Source organism: Hyperoodon ampullatus (assembly GCF_949752795.1).
Source record: "Hyperoodon ampullatus genome assembly, chromosome: 7".
Taxonomy (NCBI): domain Eukaryota; kingdom Metazoa; phylum Chordata; class Mammalia; order Artiodactyla; family Ziphiidae; genus Hyperoodon; species Hyperoodon ampullatus.
Window position 1 is genome coordinate 65,363,956 of NC_136920.1, and position 13,867 is coordinate 65,377,822.

The 13,867-nt window shown below is 36.1% G+C and overlaps 1 protein-coding gene across 6 annotated transcripts in view; it reads right to left on the reverse strand.

Annotated features, from left to right (window-relative positions):
• Window positions 1–13,867, reverse strand: part of SBF2 (SET binding factor 2) — a gene marked incomplete at its 3' end in the record, with an annotated part of 467,309 nt that overhangs the window by 249,117 nt on the left and 204,325 nt on the right. For all 6 annotated transcript variants that reach the window (XM_079707414.1, XM_079707413.1, XM_079707411.1 and 3 more), the window contains exon 3: window positions 11,698–11,835. In XM_079707414.1, coding sequence (XP_079563540.1) covers window positions 11,698–11,835 — 138 coding nt within the window. The remainder of the gene's footprint in view (window positions 1–11,697; window positions 11,836–13,867) is intronic.

Sequence of the window (13,867 nt, forward strand, 5' to 3'; positions counted from 1 at the left end):
TAATAAAAAGTGAAAATAAAACCTTCATTGTGCACCTACTATATGTCAATGTCATTCCGAAGTACATTTATTTATTTCACCTCTTTTCTTTGATCACATTTCGTTTGCTAACATACCAAAATGTCTTTAGTCTGAACTGCATCATTATTGGTTCATAAACACGTTTACAAACACATTAAAAGACTCCAAACTGATACAACTAAATAAAAAATTTAGACAGGTCTTATCATTTTTTAAGGTAAGTCATATAAAGCAACCTCACATCTATCATATTTTACTGATTACTTAAAAAATTTTATAATCACATTGCCTAGTTGGATAATTCTGGGAATATGTTATCAAAAGTTTAATGCTTGTGATTTTTGACAGTGTTACTGTATCTTAGAAAGATAAGAGCCAACATTTTTAAAGTTGCACAATTATACTTTGGATAGTTTGTATCCCTAACTTCCTCTTCTTTAGGCTTCCAAATAATGTGCCATAGTATATTTGGTATGAAGTAATTCACACCAAATGAGAATTAAAAGATCTATTTTTGAATTGATGATATGATCCAAAAATAAAAGGAAAACACATTAAAAAATTTTTTTCTAATTAATTAATTAATTAATTAATTTATGGCTGTGTTGGGTCTTAGTTTCTGTGCGAGGGCTTTCTCTAGCTGTGGCAAGCGGGGGCCACTCTTCATCGCGGTGCGCAGGCCTCTCACTATCGCAGCCTCTCTTGTTGCGGAGCACAGGCTCCAGAAGCGCAGGCTCAGTATTGTGGCTCACAGGCCCAGTTGCTCCGCGGCATGGAAAACCACATTTTTTTTAAAGTACATAATTAACTGTTCACATCGAAAACGGGAACAACATTAATGATGACCTAGAAAGGAACATCATCTGGGCTTTAATATTATCTTTTTCAAATATTACCTCATTGTTTTTACCATTTTTTGGACCAATTCCAAAACATATTATCTCTCTGTTCTTCACACAGAAAAGCTGTTACATAATTCTGGCTAGCGTCTACTACCTAAGTGAACTTATATAGGAGCCAGAACTCTTATAACTTATTTACATTTTCAGAATCTTAAAAAACTCATATGAAGCAGACTCTGACTTTCTGTAAGGTGATTGTAAATACTAAATAAATTACAATGTTTTGGTCCAGTTAAAATGGCAAATAGGAAAATATCTGAGCTAAAAAGAAAAATAATTTTGAAACATTGATTCCAAATATACAAGAACCCTAATCTTGGTTTTTAATATTATTCCCTACTCAAATGAGCCAGGGCTCCTTGGAGAATTGGCTGATTTCAAGGCTGAGGAAGGGAAGGAAAAAGATGATCCTGGATCAGCTTGTTATGCAAGAAAGTTTAAAAATGCTAAAAAAAAAAAAACCCTGATGGGGCTTGTCAAGAGAACAAAGGAACCACTCTGAAGGGTTGCCCACTGGTCAAATCTTGGACAATCTGTGCATTAAAACAGTGAAAACCATTAATTATATACTACTGAAGAAAAAAGAAACTGGAATACATGAATCTGTAACTCACATAGATAGACAAGACAGAAAACGTAAAATGTCAACTGCTGACTGGTAAAGGTAGAGGTAGAGAGTGTGCATAGTTGGAAAATAATCATTTTGCAACCATCATAATAAAAATTGGCACAGGCAAGAATCATCACTAAATGCTAAATCTGGCCGAGGGGATAATTAATGAGTAGTAGAATATTTGCATAGTCTTAAAGTATCTTACCACTCATGGCTTATTAGTTCCAAGCAAAGAAAAAAAAAAATAGCAACTATACAATGGAGATATCTGACAATCACCAGACTAGGTACTCAAAAAGAACAGCATCAGTAAGGCAGGTGGGTAGCAGACAGACATTGTGTATTTCCAGATGTGTGCCCTTAGTAGGACATACACTTAGTATTCCAAATGTTGGTAGTAATCCAATTACTGATGCATAACCTGAATCTAAAGTGAGAGACATCAGAAAAACAAAAAATATTAAGCATTCTATTTAAAAGGGGCATTGGGACCTGCATTATTTGAAAATGTCCAAGGCTGAGCAACTATTCCAGATGAAGACAGACAAAAGATAATTAAATACAGAATTTTAAATTACATCCTGTACTGGAGGACCAAAAGCGGGGGGGAGGGAGCATAAAGAGCATTAGGTCAAATGACAAAATTGAATGGATGGTAGATGAGATAAAGGTATAATATTGATATTGACTTTCTGATATTGATAACCATACTATGTTTACATAAGAAAATACTTATCCCTATGAAACATACACTGAAGACTTTAGGGCAAAGGGAAATGATGCACACAAATTTGTCTCAAATAGTTCAGAAAAAAATTTCTGTGTGTGTATGTGTGTGTGTAAGGAGAAAGAGGGAGTAAGGGAAGGAGAGATGGGTCTATTAAAGAGAATTAATATCTATGATAATAAAGAAATGGGACAAAATATTTTATTTATTTTATTATTATTATTATTTTTTGGTGGTACGCGGGCCTCTCGCTGTTGTGGCCTCTCCCGTTGCGGAGCACAGGCTCCGGACGCGCAGGCTCAGTGGCCATGGCTCACGGGTCCAGCCGCTCCGCGGCATGTGGGATCTTCCCAGACCGGGGAACGAACCCGTGTCCCCTGCATCGGCAGGCGGACTCTCAACCACTGCGCCACCAGGGAAGCCCTGGGACAAAATATTTTAAATGAGCAAATATAGGTAAAGGGTATATAGATGCTTGCAATATTCTTGTAACTTTTCTGTAAGTTTGAAATTATTTCCAAATGAAAAGTTTGAAAAATATCCAAGAATTCCTAGAACCTCTCCAAAAATGCCTGCTATAATGTCATCCTGTATTGATTTCTGTAAGTTAAATTGGGCTTCCTAGAATCTCTTTACACCTGCTAAATTGTCTCTTTTTAATCAGGTATATAGAGGTATAATTGACAACATTTTAAGATATTTAGAGTGGTGATATGACGTATGGATACACTGTTAAAGGTATCCTCCATCTAGTTAATTAATACATCCATCACCTTAGATACTTTTTTTGTGTGTGTGGTGGAGATGAAAACATTTAAGATCTAGGCTCAGTAAATTTCAATCATACAATACAGTGCTATCAACTGTAGTCATCATGTTTTATGAGAGATCCTCAGACCTTATTAATCTTATAGCTGAAAGTCTGTATTCTTTTACCAACCTCTCCTTATTTCTAGAAAGCTTCAGCCCCTGGTGACCACCATTCCACTCTCTATTTCTCTTGAATTTAACTTTTTTTTTTTTGGTTAAGATTCTACATATAAATGATACCATACAGTATTTGTCACCCTCTGACTTATTTCACTTAGCATAACCATCCATGTTGTTATAAACAGTAGGATTTCCTTCTTTCTTATGACTGAATGTTCCATTGTGTGTATGTATGTATGAAATATATATGTGTGTGTGCATATGTATGTATGCATGTATATAAAACATCTTTATCCATTCAACTGTTGATGGACACTTAGCTTGTTGCCATATCTTGGCTACTGTGAATAATGCTGCAATGAACGTGGGAGTGCAAGTAACTCTTCAATACCCTGTTTTCATTTCCTTTGGATACATACCCAGAAGTGGGATTACTGGATCATAAGGCAGTTCTATTTTTAATTTTTTAAAGAACCTCCATACTATTTTCCATAGTGGTTGCACCAATTCACATTTCCACCAACAGTTCACAAGGGTTCCTTTCTATCTACAGCCTTGACTACACTTGTTACCTCTTATCTTTTTGAAAATTGCCATTCTAAAAGGTATGAGGTGATATCTCATTATGGTGTTGATATCCATTTCCCTGATGATTAGTGATGTTGAGCATCTTTTCATGTACCTGTTGCATGACTTCTTTGGGAAAATGTCTATTCAAGTCCTTTCTCATTTAAAAATTGGATTGTTTGGTTTTTTGCTATTGAGTTGCATGAGTTCTTTATATATTTTGGATATTAACCTCTTAACAGATACGTGGTTTGCAAATATTTTCTCCCATTCAGCAGGTTGCTTTTTGATTTTGTTAATAGTTTCCTTTGCTGTGCAGAAGGCTTTTGGTTTCATGCAGTCCCACTTATTTTTGCCAAAAGTCATTGGCAAGACCTTTGTTAAGGAGCTCACCCCTTAAGTTTTCTTTTAGAACTTACTCGGTTTCAGGCCTTACATTCAAATCTTTAATCCATTTTGAATTTATTGCTGTGTATGGTGTAAGATAGGGATCCTGTTTTTTGTTTGTTTGTTTTTGCATATAGCTGTCCAATCTTCCAAACACCATTTATCAAATAGACTATCTTTTCACCACTGTATATCCTTGGCTCCTTTGTTGCAAATTAATTGACTATATACACATGGGTTTATTTCTGGGCTCTGTATTCTGTTTTATTGATCTACATGTCTGTTGTTATGCCAATACCATACAGTTTGATTAATAAAATTTTGTAATACACTTTGATATTAGGAAGTGTGACTCCACCTTTAACCTTCTTTCTCAAGAATACTTTGGCTATTCAGAGTATTTTGTGGTTCCATATGAATTTTAGGATTCTGTTTTATTTCTGTGAAATATGCCACTGGACTTTCAATAGGGACTGCACCATATCTGTAAATTTCTTAGAGCTGCACATTTCAACATTATTAAGTCTTCCAATCCATTAGCATCCATTTATATGTGTCTTCTTCAATTCCTTTCATTAATGTCTCACACAGTTTTCAGGATACAGATATTTTACCTCCTTGGTAAAGTTATACCCAGGTATTTATTCTTTTTCATGAGATTATAAATAGGACTATATTCTTAATTTCTCTTCCTGATCATTTGTTGTTAGTGTATAGGAACTCAATTGATTTTTGTTTATCAATTTTGTATCCTGCGACTTTACAGAATTCCTTTATTAGTGCTAACAGTTTTTTGGTAGTCTTTAGGATTTTTTGTATATAATATCATGTCATCAACAAATAGAGACAGTTTTATTTCTTCCTTTCTGATGTGAATGGCTTATATTTCTTTTTCTTGACAAATTCTTTTAGCTAGGACATCCAATACTATATTGAATAACAGTAGCAAGAGTGGGCATTCTTGACTAGTACTGGATCTTAGAGGAAAAACTTTCAGCTTTTCACCACTGAGTATGATGTTAGCTGTGGACTTGTCACAAAGGGCCTTTATGATGCTTAAGTATGTTCACTCTATACCCAGTTTGTTGAGAGTTTTATCATGAATGGATGTTGAATTTTGACAGATTTCTTTGCATCAATTAAGAAGATCATATGAATTTCATCCTTTTATTTTGTTAATGTGGTGGATCACATTCATTGATCTGCATATGCTGAACCCTGCATTCAGGAATAAATCCCACTTGATCATGGTATATGATCCTTTTAATGTATTGCTGAATTTGGTTTGCCTTTATTTTGTTGAGAATTTTTGCATCTATGTTCATCAGGGCCTGTAGTTTCCTCTTCTTGTAGTGCCCATGTCTGTCTTTGGTATCAGTGTAATGCTAGCCTTGTAAAATGAGTTTGAAGGTGTTTCCTCCTCTTCTCTTTTTTTGGGGAGGGAAGAATTTGAGAAGGATTGTTATTAATTCTTCTTTAAATGTGTAGCAGAATTGACAAGTAAAGCCATCTGGTCCTCGATTTTTCCTTGGTAAGATGTTTTTGATTACCAATTTAATATCTTTACTACTATTGGTCTGTTCATATTTTATATTTCTTCATGATTCAGACTTGGTAGGTTGTATGTTAGTAGGAATTTATTCATTTCTTCTAGGCTGTCCAATTTGTTGGTGTGTATTTTTTCATAGTAGTCTTATGAGTCTTTGTATTTTTGTGGTATCAAATCTAACATCTCCTCTTTCATTTCTAATTTTATTTGAGTCCTTTACCTTTTTATCCTGCTGAGTATAGCTAAAGGTTTGTCGATTTATCTTTTCAAAAAAACCCAACTCTTTGTTTCACTGATTTTTTTCCTATTGTCTTTTTACTGTTTCATTTATTTCCACTCTGATATTTGTTATTTCCTTCATTCTATTAATTTTGGGCTTAGTTTGTTCTTCTTCTGGCTCCTTCAGGTGTAAACTTAAGTTGCTTATTTGAGATTTTACTCTTTTCTTAATGTAGGTGTTAATTGCTACACATTTCCCCCTTATATCTGCTTTTGCTTTTGCTTTAGACAATAAATTCTGGTATGCTGTATTTGCACTTTCATTTGTCTTAAGGTATTTTTTTATTCCTTTTAGTTTATTCTTTGACCCATTCAGTAGTATGTTGTTTAACCTCCACATATTTGTAAATTTTCCAGTTCCCTTCTTGTAACTGATTTCTAGTACTATACTTTTGTGGCTGAAAAAGAAGCTTGATATGATTTCAATCTTCTTAAATTTATTGACTTGTTTTGTGGCCTAACACATTACCTATCCTGGAGAATGTCCCACATGTGCTTGAGAAGTATGTTTATTCAGCTGCTGTTGCATGGAAGATTCTATATACATTTGTTAGGTCCACCTGGTCTCACATACTGTTTAAATCCAGTTTTCTGTATTGATTTTCTGTCTGGATGATCTATCCATTGTTAAATGTGGGGTACTTAAGTCTTCTACTATTATTGTATTGCTATCAATTTTTACCTTCAGATTTGCTTTGTATGTTTAGGTGCTCTGATAATAGATGCATAAATATTTACAAGTGTTATACTCTCTTGATGAGTTGACTACTTTAACATTATACAATGACTTTCCTTGTCTCTTATTACAGTTTTTAGTTTAAAGTCATTTTGTCTTATATTAAGTATAGCTACCCTAGCTTTCTTTTGATTTCCATTTGCATGAAGTATCTTTTTCTACCCTTCATTTTCAGTCAATGTGTGTCCTTAAAGCTGAAGTGAGTTTTGTTCTAGGTCTCTGTGGTGTTTTTTTTGTTTTTTTGCGGTACGCAGGCCTCTCACTGTTGTGGCCTCTCCCGTTGTGGAGCACAGGCTCCAGACACGCAGGCCCAGAGGCCATGGCTCACAGGCCCAGCCGCTCTGCAGCATGTGGGATCCTCCCGGACCAGGGCACGAACCCGTGTCCCCTGCATCAGCAGGCAGACTCCCAACCACTGCGCCACCAGGGAAGCCCTGGTTTTTTTTTAATCTATTCAGCCACTCTATGTCTTTCGATTGGAAAATTTAGTCATTTTACATTTAAATTAATTATTGATCAGTATGTATTTACTACTGTCAATTTGTTGTTTCCTTGCTGTTTCAAAATTCTTTATTTATCTTTATTTTAGTATATATTTACCATTACAAGTGAGATTTATACTTTCATATGTCTTCCTGTTACTAATTAGCACCTTTTCATTTCAGCTTAAAGAAGTCCCTTTAATATTTCCTGTAAGGCCAGTCTAGTGGTGATTAGCTTCTTTAGCTTTTGCTTGTCTGCAAAACTCTTTCTTCTCTTCTTCGACTCTGAAGGACAACTTGCCAGGTGGAATATTCTTGATAGACAGTTTTTTTTCTCTCAGCACTTTGAATAAACCTTGCCACTCTTCTCTAGCCTGCAAAGCTTCTGCTGAAAAATCTGATCATCGTCTTATCAGGGTTCCCTTTTATGAACAAGTTATTTTTCTCTTGCTGTTTTAAGATTCTCTCTTTGTCTTTAACTTTTGACACTTTAATTATAATGTGTCTTGGTGTTGGTCTCTTTGGGATCATCTTATTTGGAACTCTCTGGGCTTCCTGGATCTGAATATCTGTTTCTCTCCCCAGGTTAGGAAAGTTTTCAGCCATTATTTCTTCTTATAAGTTTTCTGCCCCTTTCTCTTTCTCTTCTCCTCCTGGGACCCCTATCATGTGAATGTTGGTTTGCTTGATGTTATCTCATAAGTCCCTTAAGCTATCTTTATTCTTTTTCATTTTTTTCATTTTGCTGGGGTTTTTTTTGTTTTTTTTTTTTTTTTGCGGTACGCGGGCCTCTCACTGATGTGGCCTCTCCCGTTGCGGAGCACAGGCTCTGGATGAGCAGGCTCAGCGGCCATGGCTCATGGGCCCAGCCACTCCGCGGCATATGGGATCCTCCTGGACCGGGGCACGAACCCATATCCCCTGCATCGGCAGGTGGACTCTCAACCACTGCGCCACCAGGGAGGCCCTATTTTGCTGTTTTAGTTAGATGATTTGCACTGTCCTGTCCTCATGTAAACTGATCCTCTCTCCTGTGTCATGTAGTGCGCTGCTGAACCCCTCTATTGTATTCTTCAGTTCACTTATTATACTCCTCAGCTCTGTGACTTCTATTTGGTACTTTCTTACACTTTCTATTTCTTTGCTGAAATTCTTACTTTGTTCATCCATTCTTCTCCTGAGCTCAATGAGCATCTTTATGACCATTATTTTAAACTCTTTATCAGGTAAATCACTTATCTCCACTTCATTAAGGTCTTTCTCTGAGGTTTTACCTTGTTCTTTCATTTAGAACATATTCCTATTTCTTCATTTTCCTTGACTCTGTGTTGGTTTCTATGCATTATTTAAAACATTGACCTCTCCTAGTCCTGAAGGAGTGGCCTCTTGTAGGAGATGAACCTTATTATTCAAACCTGCCCTAGCTCTTGGTTGTCTCTCAAATCTTTATGATGGTACAAGCAGCCTACTTTATTCTTAATGCTCACCGTAGTTGAGGGTATACCAATACCTGATAATGTTCCAAACGGGAGGATCATAGTCAGCACCTAGATTCAGGTGGATTGGAAGCCAGACCTTCAGGAAGCAGCTTTTAATGTATACAAATATGTATCTTTCAGTGGAGACTGGGAGATGGGTGTTTCTGTCTGCTCCCTCTGCACTGAGCCTTAGGGGATAGCCAGTTAAGAACTTCGTTTGCTACATTCCTGTGGGACCTGGGAGCTCAAGTCCTGTTGGCCACAGAGTCAAAGGTTTAAAAGGGTGTGTCCCTTGGGCAGCAGCTGCAAAATCTGGGGCGCCAGACATGTGCACAAGCTCTTTCCAAGAAGAAACCAGTGAACTGGAGCAGGCTAGAGAGAGAACAGAGATGGCACCTGCCAGATCCCTGGTCTCCAAAGAGAATCAAAATTAGCTCCTAGATGTGTGCTAAGTTAGAAACCTGACCCTCAGGCAGTAGCTTTTAAAGTATGCAAACAGGATTCTTTCAGGCAAAGACAGAGAGATGGGTGTTTCTTTCTGCTTCCTCATGCTGAGCCACAGCAAATCCTTGAAAACCCGTTAAGAACTCTTTGCTTGTTATAGTCTGGTGGGTCTCATGAATAAAAGCCCCATTGTTTTTCAGAGCTAGGTGTTTTTGGGTCCTCACCTCAAGTGGAAGTCTAAAAAGATGGGGGCTAGATGTTGGGTCCAAATCCTTCACACCTCAGGGGAGGAGCTGGAAGTTGTAAGTTGCTTCGCAATTGCATGTCTCTCTGCCAGGGGACATTTATGGTGAGACTGCATCTCAGCCTTTTCTACTCACTTCAGTGTGGGTATATTCTCGTTTGCCTGCTATATAGGAATTGCTCAGCTAGTTTCTGGATTTCTTTCAGCAGAAATTGCTCCGTGTGTAGCTGTGGATTCAGTGTGCCCATAGGAGTGAATTCAGAAGCTTCCTGTGTCACCATCTTGGACTGGAACCCCCTACATTGTCTTAATGTATTACTTTTCTGTGAGTTTATTTGGGGGGTAAGGGGTTGGTAATGATGGAGAGAAGAAGAAGAACCCAAATAATCACAGTTAGTTTCATTAGATAATCCTAGGGAGTTGTAAAGAGGTACCCTCAAGAATATGGAAATAAAAGAAAATACTGCATTCTCAGCACTGACTTATGTTCAAAGGATCAACAGAGAAATGAAAGGTCACCTGAAAAAGACAGTAAGGCTCTCAACAAGAGAACATTCTTTCTTATTTAGACTGAATTGACCAAAATGGGATTGGATCGGCTATTTGTTGGCAACATCCACCCGAATGCTAATGAGGACAGAAATGACTAGAATCATGGACATCTAAATTCTCTGTCTGAATTGACAACATAATCCCTAATTTCAAAAACAGTTGGCCCCGAACAATGCAGGGTTTAGGGGCGCCGACCCCTCTGTGCAGTCGAAAATCCACATATTAACTTTACGGTTGACCCTCTGCATCCACATATTCAACCAACTATGGATCATGCAGTACTGTAGTATATAGTTACTGAAAAAAATCTGTGTATAAGTGGACCCGTGCAGTTCAAGCCCATGTTGTTCAAGGGTCAACTGTATAAACAATGGGCTGTGTTAATCTGGCAGGTGTTAAATATTTGACATCAAATATTCCTTAGTTTGATTCCACAATCAAAATGCTTCTGATTTTGATATGGCTTCCCACAAAGATCTGACAACACGGAGAAAATGTGCTGATAATATAGATAATGTATATTTTGTTTTGTATAACCTTTTAACTTATCACTGTAAATTAAAAAGCTAGCATGCTGGTTTTAATACATCAGTCTAATGAACTTGGATAATGTGAGTCTGTACCATGAAAGGTGGTTTGTCTCCTCTTGTACTGAAAAATGAAATTTCTGCATCCAGAAAATTCAGATCTTGGCATTTAATTAAAATAACAAAAATAACAAATGCTCCTCTGTGAGGTCATTTCAGAAAGCAAGCCAGTCCTTTTCCCTGGTGGTGATACTCATTCATCTGTATGTAGCAGAAAGCACAGCAGATAATGCATTTGGCTCACACAACATCCTGCAAACTGTTTTATAGTTTCCTTCTCATACTATTGGGCCTTGAAAGCAAAACAAAGAAACAAATAACAACAACAACAAAGTTTTTCTGATTCCTTTGGTGGGGGGGATCTGCATGCAATCTGACTGACACAAGGAAACAACCCATATGACACTTAAAGCAGAAGTCACCAATGTGTGACAGTGGCTACACATGGGAGAAAGGATTTTTTTGGTGTGATTATTGTGAAGGCTGTATTGTCTGGTACCCAACATCATAAGTGTCAAGTGATAAAAGGTTGAAAAAGTATGAACAGCCCCAAGCTAGGCAGTTCCTAGTAAACAGAATTGGTTCCCTGCTCACCCCTTACCCATGAAATTACATAAACTACCCAATACTTTCTCATAAATCCTTTTCTGAATAAATTAGAGACAGTAGATCCAGTTGTTTGAAACTGAGAGAACCCCAGCTAATTCTCTGAAAGACCCTATAATTTCTATAGTTCTAGCCTATTAATGTCAGTCCCATCATTTTGATACTACCACCACTAATAATAATGAGTTAACAGTTACTTCAGCACTTAAAAAATAATATCAAGCATTGTGATAAGTGATTTATAAACATTCTGATTAAACGCTCTATATTCTGTGAAAGACACCTCAGGAGAAAGACTGAAAGGGAAAAACCACAGGTTCATCAGGAGAGGATACAAATCTTCTTAATAAACCAATTTGCAGAGATGCTATTCTTAGAAGTATGCAGATTATGAACAATATTTTAAAGAAGAACAATTAAACTTGGACAATAACTTTACCTTCTTGCTCTCTTCAACAATATAGTACCTCAGTCATTTTAAAATAGCTCATAGAACTCAAACTTGCTATTCTAACAAAAACAAATATGGCATAATAAAAAGATTCCTAAATGGTGTCTCTTTGGCTGTAATTTGGCTAGAAAAGTTGCTGTACCTGAAGATTGATCTCTGCCTCATAAAAGGTTAGGCATGAGCAGTAATGTCGATCTGAGTCAATATCTGTCAGGACCACCACAAAAAACGTTGGCTGCTTCCTCTCTCTGGACAGCTGCCACCCTCCAGGCTGACAAAACTAAATGAGATAGAAAAAAAAAAAAATGGTCACATCTTAAAAGTATAAGGTAAATTTATTAGTTATAAATTCCTGAGAAATGTCTCCCCATTTAAAAAAATTTCCAGATGTGATATGTTACTTCAGCCAATATTTTTTAAAAATCACTTGCAGATTCATGATGTAGAATACTTTCACTAATGTGCATATGCATTTTATGAAGACAGCCTAGATTTTCCACAGATGCCACTCATTCTGAGACTGGGGTTGGCAAATGTAGGAACAGAGAACTAGGATGAAAACTTTGCACCATTAGAATAAATCATGAAATAAGTTGAAGATAAAGTGCTCAGTATCTACCATGGACAGAAAACAGAATTATTTTTAAATATCGTCATTAATCTAAGACTCTTCAATTCAGTACAATGAAAAAGATATCTTGTTCATCAAGACAGACCACATTCTGGGCTATAAAATACACTTTAATGGATTTAAAAGAATAGAAATCATATAATGCATGTCCCAGACAACAATAAAATTAAACTAAAAATCAATTACAGAAAGATAGCTGGAAAATCTCCAAGTACTCAGAAATTAAACAACACACTTCTAAGTAATACATGGATCAAAGACAAAAATCTCAAAAGAAATTTTCAAATATTTTTAACTAAATGAAAATACAGCTTAACATTTGTGGAATTCAGCAAAAGCAGTGCTTAAAGGGAATTTTATAGCACTGAATTCACAGAGAAGAAGAAAAATCTAATATCAGTCATCTAAGTTCTATCTTAGGAAACTAGAAAAAGAAGAGCAAATTAAATCCAAAGTAAGCAGAAGAAAAAAAATAATAAAATTAGAGCAGAAATCAGTGAAATCTATTACAGGAAATCAATAGAGAAAAGCAACAAAACCTAAAGCTAGTTCTTTGAAAAAAACATTAAAATTGACAAGTCTCTAGCCAGACAAACTAAAAATAAAAAAGAAGATACAAATTACTAGTATCAGAAATGAAAGAAGGGACATCACTATAGATCCTGTGGACATTAAAAAGATAATAAAGGAATACTATGCATAACTCTGTGCCCATAAATTTGATAATCTAGATGAAATGAACCAATTTCTTGAAAGACATAATCTGATAAGACTCACAGAAGAAGAAGGAGGCAATCTGAAAAGGCCTGTATCTATTAAAGAAAATGAATTATTAATTATTGAATTAATAATCTTCCAAAATAGAAAGTAAGTATGATGCCGCAATGGGTTCATGGTGAATTCTACCAAACACTGAAGGATGAAACTAAAACATTCTCTACAATCTCTTCCAGAAGACTGAAGCCAAGGAAATACTGCCTGACTCATTCCATAAAGCCAGCATTACCCTAATGCCAAAACCAGAAAAAGAAATTACAATATAACTATACATCAATATCTCTCATGAACACAGATGCAAAAATCCTCAACAAAATATTTGCAAATTGAATGCAGCAATGTATGAAAAGAATTACAAACCGTGACCAAATAAGATTCATTTTGGGTATGCAGGGCTGGTTCAACATTGAAAGTCAATTAATCACATCCAGAAGCTAAACAAGAAAAGTACATGATCATATCAATAGATACAGAAAAAGCATTCGAGAAAGTCTAACACCCATTCATGATAAAAACTCTCAGCAAACTAAGCATAGAGGGGAAGTTCCTTGACATGACAGAGAACATTTACCAAAAACCTACAGATAACATCATACTTAATCATAAGAAACTAGAAGCTTTCTAGCTAAGATTAGGAACAAGGCAAGGATGTCACCTCTTACCACACCTTTTCTAAATTGTACTGAAAGTCCTAGTTAATTCAATTAGCCAAAACAAGGAAATAAAAGGTTTACAGATTAGGAAGACACCTAACTATCTTTTCCCAAATGACATGATTGTCTATGTAGAAAACCTGAAAGTAATAAGCAATTACAGCAACTTTCCAGGATACAAGGTTAATATACAAAAGCCAACTGCTTTCCTATATACACCAACAATGAACTGTTACTTGAAATTAAAAACA